The sequence below is a fragment of the Lagenorhynchus albirostris genome, chromosome 8 (assembly GCF_949774975.1).
Source record: "Lagenorhynchus albirostris chromosome 8, mLagAlb1.1, whole genome shotgun sequence".
In the NCBI taxonomy this organism is placed as follows: Eukaryota; Metazoa; Chordata; class Mammalia; order Artiodactyla; family Delphinidae; genus Lagenorhynchus; species Lagenorhynchus albirostris.
The window spans coordinates 41516592-41533296 of NC_083102.1; the positions used below are offsets into that span (position 1 = coordinate 41516592).

At 40.6% G+C, this 16705-nt stretch overlaps 1 protein-coding gene, 1 long non-coding RNA gene and 1 other non-coding gene across 7 annotated transcripts in view; 1 reads left to right on the forward strand and 2 right to left on the reverse strand.

Moving 5' to 3' along the window:
* Positions 1 to 1668, reverse strand: part of LOC132524643 (uncharacterized) — a 93577-nt gene extending 91909 nt beyond the window's left edge. For all 3 annotated transcript variants that reach the window (XR_009541952.1, XR_009541950.1, XR_009541951.1), the window contains exon 1: positions 1397 to 1668. This is a non-coding gene — a long non-coding RNA (uncharacterized LOC132524643). The remainder of the gene's footprint in view (positions 1 to 1396) is intronic.
* A 14-nt stretch (positions 1669 to 1682) lies between these two features.
* HERPUD2 (HERPUD family member 2) overlaps positions 1683 to 16705 on the forward strand; it is a 42587-nt gene continuing 27564 nt past the window's right edge. The window contains exons 1-2 of one of the 3 annotated variants that reach the window (XM_060156859.1): positions 1683 to 2023; positions 2233 to 2650. In XM_060156859.1, coding sequence (XP_060012842.1) covers positions 2504 to 2650 — 147 coding nt within the window. In that variant the 5' untranslated portion in view covers positions 1683 to 2023; positions 2233 to 2503. Of the gene's footprint in view, positions 2024 to 2232; positions 2651 to 16705 lie in introns of those variants that run through there. The other 2 variants (XM_060156860.1, XM_060156858.1) reach the window with 2 other exon arrangements.
* Positions 14397 to 14503, reverse strand: LOC132524992 (U6 spliceosomal RNA). Its single transcript, XR_009542127.1, has one exon. It is a non-coding gene; the product is annotated as a U6 spliceosomal RNA (small nuclear RNA).

A 16705-nucleotide genomic window follows, 5' to 3' on the forward strand; every position in this document is an offset into this window, starting at 1 on the left:
TCAGAGTGCCAAGGGGGATGACCACATTACTCTAAGGGGTTCCCGGAAGTGTGAGTCACAGGCATAAGTGACAGGAGCCGCAGGCTTGGGTGGTGGTGCTTGTGGCAGTTGCGGTTGGGGAGACTTCCTCCTGCCTTAAACAGGAATTGGACATGAAAGAATTCTTAGAGCAGACAGCTTGGGACTTATATGGTGGCACACTTATGCTATAAAGGATTCAGCCTCTTTCAATTGTTCTGTTCTGCCATCCTTGTAATACAGGTCTTTGTTCTCCTGTTTGTTGCTTCAGGACTGAGCTGTGGCTGCCCCACTGCCAGCATCACATTCCTCCAGTAAGAAAGACAGGTGTAGAGGGCAAGGATGAGCTCTGGTCTGCAGAACATGTTCATCTGAAAGCTCCCCTGGAAGCCCTAGTAGCAACTTCACCTTTCATCTTATGGGCTACAGGTGTGTCGAATGGCTGCTGCTAGATGTAAGGGAGCTAGAAAAAGTACTTGTAGCTAGAATTAAGTTAAGGTTCTATTAAGATGACTAGATACTAGGTAGAAAAAGGGTCTGCTACAGGAAATCCAAGTCATAGTAAACTGTTCTCATTCCATGACAAGAAATAAAGGAAACTTCACTCTTATTTTAGAAGAGCATTGAGAGGGTATGGCTAAGATATGGTAGGTGTCCTATCACAAAGAAAGAGGTGAAGGAGGAGAGGGTGTAAGGGATCCTGGGGCACTAGCTGTTGAGAGGAAGAATTTCCTCTTGGTCTCTAACTTTCACTAACTCCTCTGCAGCTGAGAGGGGAAGAGACCAGGTCTCCAAAGCCCCCTACATTATCTGCTTGTATTCACCTATAAGTGGAAGCCTGGACCTGTGCAAATGCACATCTCAACTTACTGCACTGACTCCTAAACCTGTGCAGAAAATGGAGAGTAAGTCGGCTTTGGGCAATAGCCTGAAACTTCGCGTTCCCACGTGTAAACCATAAACCAGAAAATAACACTGCCAACCGTCTTCATCTCCCACTGTGCTGAACACACAGTAGGTGCTCAGTAAACAAACACTTGCCAACTTTTGAGAAAACGGAGAGGAAATACATGGAAATTAATATTTAGTTGAGAGACTGATATACGCCAGAACTGTACCAGATGGCTTACCTACATAGCTCATTTAATCAACAGCACACAGTCAGGTGGCCATTACCGTCCCCATTTACAGAAGTAAACTGAGGCTCAGGAAGGTTAGCCAGGGTCACACGGAAAGTAGAGGTAGACTGAAAGCCTTCTCCTTATGCAATGTACCCCCAGTCCCTCCTTCCCCAAAGCTCCAGGTACCGTGCTTTGCAGACAGTCGACACAAGAAATTATGGTCAGAAGTCTGATTGAGCATCAGCAAGGACACTAACTTTTGAAGAGACAGCTCTAAGGATGAGGAACACTTCCCAAGTCTTCCGGGTGTGGTCAAAATAGAATGTGCTAACGCCAGCGAAGCGAGTGGAGGCCCGAGTACCGCTGGGGAGGCAATGCGGAGCGAATGGCCTGGCCTGGCGGGCTCGACACGCCCGACTAACTTCGAGGCGACGCAGAACTCGGCACCGGCCGCCCTGGGCCGCCAGGGGCGGTCGGCGGCGGGACCTGGAGGGCAGCGCGCGGGGGCGAGCCGCCCCTGACGCACTTCCGCCCTGCGTTTTCCGGCTTAAAGGGGACCCGGACCTTCACAACAACAACAAAACAGGCGCGCTCGCGGCCGGCGCCCCTATTCTAGTCCCCGCCCTCCTGCCACCTGTCGCCGTCTCGGCCGCGCCCCGCCTTGCGCTCCAGCTGCCCTGCCGGAAGGGTCAGGCGGAGAGCCCTTCGGCCAACTTCTCCCGCTGCCGCCGCGCCGCCTCGCGAGATCCAGGGCCGGGCCGTGGGCGCCGCCGAGCAGTAGGAAGGGAGCGGCCGCCGCGGAGGACGCTCGGCCGTACTGTGTGATCGGTGGCCGTGCCCGGGGGAGGAGGGCGGCGGTGGCGGGCCCCGCAGCCATCTCTCAGGTAGCCCTGCCTGTCGCGGCTGGCCGCCCTGAGCGGCCCGTCCCCTTCTCCAGCCCGCGTGGCGGGGCCGTCGCGTCGGGGCCTTGTTGCGTTTCAGCTTAGGGGTCGCGGCGGGGCGGGGCGGGGCGGGGCGGTGGCTCGGGCTGTCGCGCCCTCACCCCTCTCTACCTTCTCACCGCTTTCTCTCTCCCCTTGGCTTCCCTTTGCAGTCCGGAGCCCGGCGGAGCCCGAACCTGGCGGGGAAAACTGCACCCCCGGCCGGGCCCCCAGACCCCGCCGCCGCCGCCGCCTCCGCCCCTGGCCATCATCCTTGGCACTGGCAATGGCCTTTGTATCGCCCGATGCACTTGTGACTGACTTGGACAAGGAATAAGAACCCATTCGCTTCCGTCCCCATCCCAGCCGCGCCGGCAGTAACCACCTCAGCTCATTTGGGCTTAACTGCTGCTCCTCTTGACTCTGTTCGACCTTGGAAGCACCATGGACCAAAATGGGATGGAGATTCCTGTGACCCTCATCATTAAAGCACCGAATCAGAAATACAGTGACCAGACTATTAGCTGCTTCTTGAACTGGACCGTGGGGAAACTAAAAACGCATCTGTCTAACGTGTACCCTAGCAAACCAGTAAGTGTCTAAAACCTGGGCGCAGGTGCTCTGGCCAGATTTTCGTGTCATATACTCCCTTACTCCCTGCTTATCCCCACCCCTCTTGAGTCAGATAGGTCTCTTTGACTGCAAAGTATTTTGACTGCGAAGTATTTTGCGTTCGGAGGTTATGCGACTCTCTTGAGTGTCTGAACCATCATTAATATCTTCCTGATGAGGTCCAGTTAATTAGTAAGTGTAATTAGTAAGTGAAATATCAAGGCACATGAGAATTGGCAGGCATACAATAGGACCGTTTTCCTTGGACTCAAAGTCATCAACCTAAAATGGGAATGACAGGTGCATCCTTTAAAAAAAAGATAAACACTGCAATCCATACTCAAGCTTTTATTGCTTATTAGACTAAAATTCCTTTTTACTTTCAACATCTGGCCCAGAAATTTGCTCATTGCTGAAGAGCGAATTTTGAAATAAGTATGTGACCCCTATGAAAGTTATACTTTACACACTAGTATATATGTTTCAAGAAGCAAAGAGTTATACGTTTTAGATTCACTTTCTTCTGCCCCTTCCTCTCTCATTTTCCTCCTGTAGAGGACACAGAAATTTTCTTCATTTAGAGGAGAACAGTCCTTCCACACCCCCACCATTTGGTGCATCATTTTATTCCTTTCATAAAGCCATTTGTAAATTACTGCAGCAGTGTTTTTCATTCTGAATCACATCTGGATATTGCAAAGGTAATAAATAAAATAGACAGTATGGCTCTATCTGTCCCCAAAGTTAGATTTGAAAGTTATCAACACAGTTGATAACTAAATCTTGGAATAATTTAGAAAAGTATAATGTTGTGTAGTGTGTATGAAAGTTAGGCTTTCATGTTCTCCATTGTGTAAAAATTTCATTCCTGAATAAGTAGTTTTCAGTGATTACTAAACCTTTTTTTTAATTAATGAAGAAGCTTGGATTTTTAGGGTGGGAAATATTTTTGGCATCTGGCAAATTTAAGCCAGCAGCAAGGATGTGTTGGAAGGCAACTGTGCTTTCTAGGTTTTACTTAACACTTGTTTTGTGCAAATAAGTAAGGAAGGCACTTGATCTATATTAAGGCAACTGTGCTTTCTAGGTTTTACTTAACACTTGTTTTGTGCAAATAAGTAAGGAAGGCACTTGATCTATATTAAGGCAACTGTGCTTTCTAGGTTTTACTTAACACTTGTTTTGTGCAAATAAGTAAGGAAGGCACTTGATCTATATTAAGGCAACTGTGCTTTCTAGGTTTTACTTAACACTTGTTTTATGCAAATAAGTAAGGAAGGCATTTGATCTATATTAAGATGTTAATGAATTAGGACTGTTTCAGTGTTACAGTATTAAGTTTAGTTAGGCATTTAGGCTTCTAGAATAGCTATAGAAATAGGGTGGTTATTGCAAAAACAGGTGGTTTAGAAAAACAACTCTTAGTCGGCAGTAGCTATGTTTGTCAGTACTTTTTGATTACAAATATTTTTAGTAGGAGAAATAAAAACCCTGAAGTATTTAAGTACTTGGAACAAAATAGTTGGAACTCTCATTCAAATCTTTTCTTGAAAGGTAAGATTTACACAGGGGTAACAATTTCTCTTTAAAACTTTCTGCTTTACAAAAGATTTCCTATTGCATATGACTCATTTTACACATTTTTAAAGTAGAAAATAGCTTTTCAGGATAGGCAGAATTGAAAGCTTTAGACTTCCATAGTAGTGTTCATAACATAGCCATTCCTAAGTACATTATTGAGCATATATCTAAGTACTTAGTTATATGTTCAAGTGTATACTTATGTGAGGATCTTTTACATTATATGATTAAACCAAAAGGGACTTGGTTCGCACTGTGATAGAACAAGAGTTATCACTTTTCTGAAACTTTTTCTTTTTTAAAAAGTAAGAGAGGAGTGTGAACCCTATTTGTCTTACCTGCTCCTGGGATAAGCCTGTTTTTGGCAGGAGTTCTGCCATCTTAGCACTTATCTCAGTGGAGTGCTATCAGTGCCCATGTGGATCAGTCAGCTGCTGGAGGACAGATCAGTTGCAAACTTCACTACACCCGGCCCTCCTAAGCTGCTTGCTTCTAGTACACACTGGAGGCACTTTTGGAAGGTATACCAAATAATTTGCAGCCTATTAATTACCTAACCTTGTGGCAAACCTTTTTTCCTCTTCCAGCAAGTTTTCTCCAAGTGAATTGTAATATCTGAAGTTTATTTCTAGGTTAATGAAGGTGGGGATGGTGTACATGTGTTTTTCTTTTCTTTTCTTTATTTTAAAAATAAATTTATTTATTTATTTATTTAATTTTTGGCTGCATTGGGTCTTCGTTGCTGTGTGAGGGCTTTCTCTAGTTGTGGCGAGCGGGGGCTACTGTTCGTTGCGGTGCGCAGGCTTCTCATTGCGGTGCCTTCTCTTGTTGCGGAGCACCGGCTCTAGGCGCACAGGCTTCAGTAGTTGTGGCTCGCGGGCTCTAGGGTGCGGGCTCAGTAGTTGTGTCGCACGGGCTTAGTTGCCCCGTGGCATGTGGGATCTTCCCAGGCTAGGGATCAAACCCATGTCCCCTGCATTGGCAGGCTGGTTCTTAACCACTGCGCCACCAGTGAAGCGCACATGTGTTTATTTTCATAAAACTTCACTGAAAACTTTGAAAGGTTATTCACACACTCACATTCTAGCTTTTTTTATCACTTAGAACTGATTTGAAGTATCACAGTTGTTTAACAGACCAACTGTTTACTGATACTCCAAAGCCATAGGTAGTCCTCAGCATAGGAATTGGAGTCCTTAAAGTTTACTTGTGAAGTTGTTATTTAGAATGGAGAAATTTAACAATATAAGCAATATTATATTGTTGATTTAATATAAAGGAAGCTTAGATTCTTATGACCCCCCACAATGACTACTTAACATTGATTCTGTTTTTAAGTGTCTCAAGTGCTGATCATTTCTTATGCCTGATTCCTTGCGCATAAGAAAGGTGGAGGTGGGTGGACTTGGGAGCAGAGAAGGGTTTAGTGCCTGGTAGAAGCAAGTGTTCCCCAGCGTGAAGTAGAACAGTTCGTAGACACTGCTCTTATTGCATCTGATGGGTCAGGGGAGGTAGAGGGCCTTGATCCCTGTGGACGGTGGCTTCTAGGAAAATAAATGAGAGCTGCTGGAGGGAGAAGAATGGAGATTTGAAGTTGTTCTTTTAGGATCTCTACAAGGATAGGTCACATGCCTACATGCTGTTAATGGAATTCTGGCTAAACTCTGCAACAGTGTGTAAAATCTTAAGATTTTAGCTTTATGGTCAGATATTGACTTCATTTAATCACAGATAATCTCCATTTGCATGGATATTTTAAATTCAACCTCCCCTCCCCTCAATAAACCCACCACAAATATACCCCTCCTTCCAAAGCACACTTTCTTGGGCTTCATTTATTTATTTAATTAGGAATTTATTGACCTGGCATTTGAAGGTCTATGTACATACTAAGCAAAAAGGTGGTAAGAGTCCTTTGCTCTTAAAAAGCTCAGGTCTAGTGGGGGATACAGACATATAAGTAAATAACTACAATATTATGTACTAGTGTTATATAAGAGGGATATACTGAGTGCTGTAGGAGCACTGGAAGGGAATGGTCCACTCTCGAGTGAGGGTAAGGGAATGTGTAGCTGTTTTAAGAAGAGATTCACAGGGACATTTTTCTTAAAGAGTTAATAAGTTTTAATCAGATTAGATCATAGTTTCTTTTTCTTTTTTTTAACTGTTCTTTCACAGCTTTTGTTGCACTGATGATTTCTAAATGCTTTATATTATTATAGTACTTAGTAGTATAGTACTATGTTAAAGGATTATAGCTCCATAATGGGCTAAAAGGGGAAAGTGTTTTCTAGTTAGGAAGCAAGGCAATTGCCACATTTACACAGAAGATTACAAAGTCATTATTAAAAACCTCAGGTGTGAAACTGAGCTCTGGTGGAGTTTTGTTTAACTTTGAATGGTATTGATAATTGGTTTGGTACTTGGTTTAAGAACTGGGGAGTGCACCAGTTCATGTTGATAGTGTATATAATTGTGAATCATATTCTAATATGACATTTGTCATCACTTCATGACTTTACGTTTTCAGTTCCTAAAATTGGCCTGTAGTGTGAAATAATTATTCTGAAATTTAGGTAATTACTGCTAGTGGGTGAAGATACCAAGAGGGCCACTTTTACTTGACTAGTTTCAGACTTTGGTCTAGTTTAGACTTATTTACTAGGTATGTAAAAATCAAAATGGTTGAACTTAATGTTATCCAGTAGAATGGACTATCTTAGAGAAAACTTTATAAATAAGAAATAAAATAAAAAATAAGGACCTCTAAATCCAGTTAGGCACCTTTTTCATTATCTTGTTTCTTACTATTTGTTCTTATACACAAACAATAACTACGATGGACCTGACTCACCCTGAATTCAGTTTTGAAGGCAAACCTTTCTGGGGCTTGTATCCTTTTGCTTCCCATTTTTGTCTTGAGGTCAAAATGACCGTTGAACATGTCCCTCAGTTCTGGATAGACCTCCTCTCTCTTGGCACCTTTTCAAATAGTGCCCTTGCTCTGAGATTTGTTAGAATTAAAGAAATAGGAATAGAACCAATTGCATAGATTCTATTCTGAGAATATAACATTCTATAACCAAATTGCCTACAGTTCAGATGGAAGTCTTACTTTCATTGTCAGTGGAAGTAGCTTTCATAATATAATTTGAGGTTTATATCTGTCTTATTTTTGTAATTCTCTATTACCTTATTTAGGAAGGTCATTTTTTAAAAATTTGTAAAATATTGGCTATATTCCCTGTGTTGTACAATATACCCGTTATAACTTATTTTATACCTAATAGTTTGTACCTCTTAATCTTCTACTTGTTTATTACCCCTCCCCCTTCCATCTCTTCACTAATAACCAGTTTGTTTTCTGTATCTGTGAGTCTGCTTCTTTTTTGTTATATTCACTAGTTTTATTTTTTAGATTCCACATATAAGTGATATCATACAGTATTTATCTCTGTCTGACTTACTTCACTTAGCATAAGTAAGCAGGTCAGTTTTAAAATTTGCTTGCTTAACCACCTCAGAACTGTTGACTTAAAGGGGCTATAATCCACACACACAAATAATTTTTGTTTTATAAGACTCTTGTCAAAGGTTGATGGAAAGTTAAAATGAGTGCTGACTGAAATTTGTTTTGTTTAACTCCTTGCCTTTTTCTAATGTGTTTTTTGGAAAATAACAGTACTGCGAAGGTAATGTTTTGTTTAATCATGCATCAGTGCTTTTAAAAATAGGATTTTTTTAGAACTTTAAGTTTCTCTCCTTTACATAATAATTTTGTTTTTGGCTGCGCTGCGCTGCTTGTGGGAACTTAGTTCCCCCATCAGGGATTGAACTCAGGTCCTCAACAGTGAGAGCATGGAGTCCTAACCACTGGACCACCAGGGAATTCCCACACATAATAGATATTGATTTGATGGTCTTAAATGCTTTTTTTAAAAATGATTTTTTAAAAAAATTATTTATTTACTTTTGGCTGTGTTGGGTCTTTGTTGCTGCGCATGGGCTTTCTCTAGTTGCGGCGAGCGGGGGCTACTCTTCATTGCGGTGCGTGGGCTTCTCATTGCAGTGGCTTCTCTTGTTGCGGAGCACGGACTCTAGGTGCACGGGTTTCAGTAGTTGTGGCTCGCGGGCTCTAGAGCACAGGCTCAGTAGTTGTGGCTCGCGGGCTCTAGAGCACAGGCTCAGTAGTTGTGGCGCATGGACTTAGTTGCTCCGCGACAAGTGGGATCTTCCTGGACCAGGACTCGAACCCATGTTCCCTGCATTGGCAGGAGGATTCTCAACCACTCTGCCACCAGGGAAGCCCCTAAATGCTTTTACTTAACTGTCATATTTGGTGCTGTGATTTTAAACTGCCGTTTACTAAGAGGTTGCTATGTATACCAGGCATTCTGGTAAGCACTTTATATGTTTATCATACTTATTCTTCATAGACAGCTTACGCTGTGAGTTCTGTTATCAGCTCTGTTTTATAGATGAGGAAACTGAGGCTTGGTGATTTTTTTGCCCAAGGTCATAGAACTTTAGGTAGTAGAATCGGAATTTGTACCCAGGTTGGTCTGACTTGGCAAGCCTCAGGTCTTAACCATATGATGGTTATATATAATAAGATGAAGAAAGGCATTTAGGGATTTGGCCAGCTCAGTTATATACTTGCAAATTAAGAAGAAGTAAGTGGACTGTAAAAAGGCGTGTGTGTTTAGATGGGTTGTCATCTAAAGGCTACAGATGAATGGGTAACACAGTCTTAACACCATTCTAATGCATGTCAGCTTAGTGTGTGGTTATTTTTATTTTGATAAATTATAGGGAAGGTATGGGAACATAATATCTTAAGACTTCCAAGTACATTGCTTTGCCCTATCTTTTCACATTTCCTGCTTGTTTGTATGAACCATAGCAGTCATGTATTTTGGCATCTCTGTTGTATGTATACCTGATTTGGCCTGTCAGTAGAAACAGCTAAGCAGGGAATGTCCCTTTGGAGTTCCAGAGGAAATTGTTGTGTAAGCTCTGTAAGCTGGTTTTGTTTACTGTTGTTGCAAGGGCATAAGAGGTAGAGGCAGTTTGGGTAAGCTCTGCTTGCATTTACATGTTTCTGAATTTCCTGAGGCTTTAGATTGGGTGGATTTAGGTGGGAGTGGGAGGGAGATATGTTCAGTACAAATTCACTGGATTCATTTCCCACAGAAACGATATTTTGTGCAGAGAACCAGGTCTTTAAAGCTGTTTGACACTTACGGCTGAACTGTATATAAGAACTGAAATGTTAATAATTACCACTTTAAAAGAAATTGGGCTGTAGTTCTTTGCACTAATATGTAAGTTAACCATTGCTTTTACTGAGCTATTTAATTATGTTGAAGTTGGATATACTAAGGACATGATTTTTTTAAGCCATTCATAATTATGAAAGACCCATTTAGTCCTTCACGTAAAAAATCTAATCTTTTGATACCAACTAGGTGACTTTCCAGAAATATAAGAGTATTGTTCGGTTTGTAAACTCATCTGTTAGACTCTTGTGAATATTTTAAGTGCATTAGGGATACATGGTATTTTATCTGTTTTTGCTGTCTAGTTAAATAAACATTAAAAAGTCAGACACTTTAGATAAAATATATGTAAACCTTTTAGAAAGAAAACATCTTTCCCCAGTTTAGGATTTATTTTTGCATATTATACTAGCAGGTGAGCTTTCCTCACCTTGGTTTTTAGCAACCTCTGTTAAGTGGGTAGCAGAGTTTTTGGGCCAGCTGGTTAAGCAGCTGTTTATTTGGAGTGGTATAGTTTTGTCTCTGGGCTACTCAGAGTGCCAACAGAATGTTTCCAACTTGGTAATTTAGCTGCCTCTGCTCTACCATATATCACCAGGCTTCGTCTAGGGTGGAGCAGGGGAGATGGTAAAGTACTGTACCTATTAAGATTTGCTGACTATTGGATGTAGGATGTGAGCAACAGGAAGAATGGTGGTGTTGTTAACAGAGGTAGTCAAGTATATTTATATGTTAATCTGTGTAGCCAGTATCTTAACAGAAGAAAATTTTCATTGACAATTTAATTAGTACTTCATTTTAGATTTTCCAATCCTGAGTCTTCTGAATTCTTATATTTAAAGGATACCACGTAACATTTTTTATTGAGAGAAAATGAACTTTTATTGTGTTAAGCTACTGAGATCTTGAGGTTCATTATAGCAGCTAGCATTACTACCCTAACTAATACAGAAATGGATTTTTCATCAAGGTAAAAAATACTGTTAGGGGCTTCCCTGGTGGCGCAGTGGTTGAGAGTCCGCCTGCCGATGCAGGGGACACGGGTTCATGCCCTGGTCCGGGAAGATCCCACATGCCGCGGAGCGGCTGGGCCCGTGAGCCATGGCTGCTGAGCCAGCGCATCCGGAGCCTGTGCTCCGCAACGGGAGAGGCCACAACAGTGAGAGGCCCGCGTACCGCAAAAAAATATAAAATAAAATACTGTTAGTAGGTCTGGATAAATAAAATTGTGTCACTTTTACAAGTTAAACTGAATTTGAATTTAGATCTCAAAATCTGTTATTTTCCTAATATTGTAGATTATAATCCAAACCACTTGAAAATTCAGTTGATTATTGTGTGGTTTGTTATCATGTCTAACCACTGGTTTTCCAGATATTTAAATTAAATTCACTGATATTTAAACTGAATTTTTTCACTAATTTTTTTAGTAGAAAAAATTTCAAATTTTCTTACTTAATTTATGCACATGAAAACTTTTTCTCTGTTTTCACCCAAAGTAAAATTAAAGAATTCTTTTTCCTTTTACTTCTGATTATCTGAAGATATTTGAATATTCAATTTAAAGCAACAATTTTTAAAATTAAGGTATAATTCACATACTATAAAGTTTGCCCTTTAATGTGTACAACTCAGTGGTTTTTAGTAGTTCACAAATTTGTACAATCATCACCACTGTCTAATTCCAGAACATTTTTATCACCCCATACTCATTAGCAGTCACTCCCCATTCTCTGTCCCCCAGTCCTTGGTAACCAGTAATCTACTTTTCGTCTATATGTATTCACCTATTCTGAAAATTTCACATAAATCTAACTGTAATATATATGGCCTTTTATGTCTGGCTTCTTTCACTTAGCATAATGTTTACAAGGTTCATTCGTGTTATAACATGTATCAGTTCGTCATTACTTTTTATGGCCCAATAATATTCCATTATATGTAAATGTCACATTTTGTTTATCCGTTCATCAAAGCATATGAGTTGTTTCGACTATTTGGCTATTATGAATAATGCTGCTGTGCACATTCCTTTACAGGTTTTTGTGTGGATTTGTTGTTTTCAGTTCTCTTTGGTATATACCTAGGAATGGAATTGGATGTATACTGAGTCATATGGTGGCTTTCTGAGGAACTCCCAAGCTTTTCCAGAGGCTGTTCCATTTTACATTCCCACCAGCAATGTATGAGAGTTCTACTTTCTTCACATCCTCATCCACACTTGTTTTTGCTTCACGTATTTTCGGGGAGTACCATGTAATTTTGTTATATTCTGCTTTTTTGAAAATTGATGTCCCCTTGCTGTGAAAAGATATAAGTTTACTTGAAGTTGACTATTAATTTAGAGTAAAGTTAATACTAAGATACTAACATATGATTGCTCCTTCAATAGTATAATAATATGCTAATATCAGTACCATTTGCAGAAATGAACCAAATGAATTTAGCACCAGCAAGTGTTTTAAACTAGTATTGTGGTTCACAGACTAAATACTTCATTTCCATTCTTAATGATTACATGTAAAATAACTGATATAATGAACTTCAAGTAAGTGTGTCTTCCAAATCTGTGTAAGCCCTTTTGGACTCATAACACTTCATTTAATAAATTGGCATTTAGCATCTACTCTGCAGGACACAGTGCTAGGCTCCGGGAGTAAGGGGATGAGCTAGACAGATATGGACCCTCGTTTATTCTTGGCACTCATATACCACTTAGGGAAATAAACGTGCAGGTAATTACAGATTATGGCTTGTGTTATGAAGGAAACTAACCGGGTGTGTGAAAGGAAATACTCTACTTTAAATTTGTAAATCAGATAAGACCTCTCTGAGGAGGTCACTTTAAAGCTAAGACCCAAAAGATGGTTAAGAGCTAGCCCTGCGAGAGCTGGGAGAGACTGTTGCAGGTAGGATGTCTGAGTTGGGGAGGAACTTGGCATATTTGGGGATCTAAGTGAATGCCAGTTTGGCTAGTGAGTGAGGAGGAAAGATTATGATCAGAGGAGGTTGGAAAGAGAGAGAAACCAGATCTGCTGGGACCATCTGGTTATGGTGTGGAATTAGAATTCAATCCAGAGTGGTAGGAATCCATTAGAGAGTCACAGGAGTGATTCACATTTTTAAAAGATCACCCTATTTACTGACTGTAGAACACAGTGTGAAGACCAGTTAAGAAGCTATTACAGAAGTTCAGGAAAGGTGGTGTTAGGTTAGGGTAATGGCAATAGAGATGGAAAGAAATGGACTGAGAGGGACTTCTGGAGATAGAGTCCGTAAGATTTGCTGGTGGTTAGATATGTTAGACAAGGTGAGAGAAAAATTGAGGATAATGCCCAGATTTTTGGCTTAAACAACTGGTGGCAAGTTGTTACGGAATAGGGAACAAGCAAGAGGAAAGATCTGGGTAAGCAAGAATTGAGAACCACTGTAGATGTTTTGATATTGAGTTGCCTATTAAGATATCTGAAGGTGGAGATTCCCTGGTGGTCCAATGGTTAAGACTACGTGTTTCCACTGCAAGGGGCCTGGGTATGATCCCCGGTCCAAGAACTAAGATCCCGCATGCTGCCTGGCGCGGCCAAAAAAAAAAAAAGATATTTGAAAGCGTAAGATGTCTAACAAGCAGTTGGATATCTGGATCTGGGTCTGAGAGGGAGCGAAAGGCCTTGGATAGAAAAGCAAATTTGCATCTTAGCTGAAGAAGCTTCCTTAAATTCTAGAATTGGATGGAAAAGTTAGCAAAAGACACTGGAGAGGGACAGTGGGTAAAGATATGAATGAAATGTACAAATGCCTCTTAATGGATTTTCTAAACCTTGATTGCTCTTCCAGAGGTGCAAATGATGAATGCTGTGGTCTTTTCTTCTTGCAAACCTTTTGCAGGGTGCTGTTGGTCATGCTGTTTCCTCATCCTGCTGAGGGACTTGCTTAGCCATTGCCCAGCTTTTCTGTTGAGTGGGTATAGGCTTTAAAAAACTAGGACATGGGGAAAAGGGATTATCAGCCTCTGGGCTTGTAGTAATGCTATTTCAATTGGCTATATTTTGGGTTAAATAAATTATGTGCTATTAGGTTTAAAGGTTTGATGAGTATTTGTATTTCTGAAACTGGGATTCATAGTTTTAGGACTAGGAATTTTCAAAATCTTTAATTTTTTTTAAAATTTATTTTTTTATACAGCAGGTTCTTATTAGTCATCCATTATATACACATCAGTGTATACATGTCAATCCCAATCTCCCAGTTCATCACACCACCCCTGCCACTTTCCCCCCTTGGTGTCCATACATTTGTTCTCTACATCTGTGTCTCTGTTTCTGCCCTGCAAACCGGTTCATCTGTACCATTTTTCTAGGTTCCACATATATGTGTTAATATACAATATTTGTTTTTCTCTTTCTGACTTACTTCACTCTGTATGACAGTCTCTAGATCCATCCACGTCTCTACAAATGACCTAATTTCGTTCCATTTTATGGCTGAGTAATATTCCATTGAATAATGTACCACATCTTCATTATCCATTCGTCTGTCGATGGGCATTTAGGTTGCTTCCATGACCTGGCTATTGTAAATAGTGCTGCAGTGAACACTGGGGTGCATGTGTCTTTTTGAATTATGGTTTTCTCTGGGTATATGCCCAGTAGTGGGATTGCTGGGTCATATGGTAGTTCTAGTTTTTTAAGGAACCTCCATACTATTCTCCATAGTGGCTGCATCAATTTACATTCCTGCCAACAGTGCAAGAGGGTTCCCTTTTCTCCACACCCCCTCCAGCATTTGTTGTTTGTAGATTTTCTGAGGATGCCCATTCTAACTGGTGTGAGGTGATACCTCACTGTAGTTTTTTTTTTTTTTTTTTTTTAAATATGGAACACTTCACGAATTTGCGTGTCATCCTTGCGCAGGGGCCATGCTAATCTTCTCTGTATCGTTCCAATTTTAGTATATGTGCTGCCGAAGCGAGCACCTCACTGTAGTTTTGATTTGCTTTTCTCTAATAATTAGTGATGTTGAGCAGCTATTCATGTGCTTCTTGGCCATCTGTATGGCTTCTTTGGAGAAATGTGTATTTAGGTAGGTCTTTTGCCCATTTTTTGATTGGTTTGTTTGTTTTTTTAACACTGAGCTGCATGAACTGTTTATATATTTTGGAGATTAATCCTTTGTCCGTTGATTCATTTGCAAATATTTTCTCCCATTCTGAGGGCTGTCTTTTCCTCTTGTTTAGTTTCCCTGGCTTTGCAAAAGCTTTTAAGTTGCATAAGGTCCCATTTGTTTATTTTTGTTTTTATTTCCATCACTCTAGAGGGTGGATCAAGAAAGATCTTGCTGTGATTTATGTCAGAGTGTTCTTCCTATGTTATCCTCTAAGAGTTTTAGAGTGTCCTGTCTTACATTTAGGTCTCTAATCCATTTTGAGTTTATTTTTGTGTATGGTGTTAGGGAGTGTTCTAATTTCATTCTTTTACATATAGCTGTCCAGCTTTCCCAGCACCGCTTATTGAAGTGACTGTCTTTTCTCCATTGTATATCCTTGCCTCTTTTGTCATAGATTAGTTGACCATAGGTGCATGGGTTTATCTCTGGGCTTTCTATCCTGTTCCATTGACCTACATTTCTTTTTTTGTGCCAGTACCATACTGTCTTGATTACTGTAGCTTTGTAGTATACTCTGAAGTCAGGGAGTCTGATTCCTCCAGCTACTTTTTTTTTTTTTAATTTTTTTTTTTGCGGTACACCGGCCTCCCACTGTCGTGGCCTCTCCCGTTGCGGAGCACAGGCTCCGGACGTGCAGGCTCAGCGGCCATGGCTCACGGGCCCAGCCGCTCCGAGGCATGTGGGATCCTCCCAGACCGGGGCACGAACCCGTGTCCCCGGCATCGGCAGGCGGACTCTCAACCACTGCGCCACCAGGGAAGCCCCCCAGCTACGTTTTTTTCCCTCAAGACTGCTTTGGCTATTCGGGGTCTTTTGTGACTCCATACAAATTTTAAGACTTTTTGTTCTAGTTCTGTAAAAATGCCATTGGTAATTTGATAGGGATTGCATTGAATCTGTAGATTGTTTTGAGTAGTAGAGTCATTTTCACAATATTGATTCTTCCAATTCAAGAACATGGTATATCTCTCCATCTGTTTGCATCATCTTCAATTTCTTTCATCAGTGTCTTATAGTTTTCTACATATAGGTCTTTTGTCTCCTTAGGTAGGTTTATTCCTAGGTATTTTATTGTTTTTGTTGCAGTGGTAAATGGGAGTGTATCCTTAATTTCTCTTTCAGATTTTTTGTCATTAGTGTATAGGAATGCAAGATATTTCTGTGCATTAATTTTGTATCCTGCAACTTTACCAAATTCATTGATCAGCTCTAGTAGTTTTCTGGTGTCATCCTTAGGATTCTCTATGTATAGTATCATGTCATCTGCAAACACTGACAGTTTTTCTTCTTTTCCAATTTGTATTCCTTTTATTTCTTTTTCTTATCTGATTGCCGTGGCTAGGACTTCCAAAACTATGTTGAATAAGTGGCAAGAGTGGACATCCTTGTCTTTTTCCTGATCTTAGAGGAAATGCTTTCAGTTTTTCACCATTGAAAATGATGTTGGCAGTGGGTTGGTTGTATATGGCCTTTATTATGTTGAGGTAGGTTCCCTCTATGCCCACTTTATGGAGAGTTTTTATCATAAATGGGTGCTGAATTTTGTCAAAAGCTTTTTCTGCATCCATTGAGATGATCATATGGTTTTTCTTCTTCATTTTGTTAATATGGTGTATCACATTGATTGATTTGCATATATTGAAGAATCCTTGCATCCCTGGCACAAATCCTACTTGATCATGGTGTATGATCTTTTTAATGTGTGTTGAATTCTGTTTGCTAGTATTTTGTTGAGGATTTTTGATTCTATATTCATCAGTGATATTGGTCTGTAATTTTCTTTTTTGAGGTATCTTTGTCTGGTTTTGGTATCAGGGTGATAGTGACCTCATAGAATGAGTTTGGGAGTGTTCCTTCCTTTGCAATTTTTTGGAAGAGTTTGAGAAGGATGGGTGTTAACTCTTCTCTAAATGTTTGATAGAATTCACCTGTGAAGCCATCTGGTCCTGGACTTTTGTTTGTTGGAAGATTTTTAATCACAGTTTCAATTTCATTACTTGTGATTGGTCTG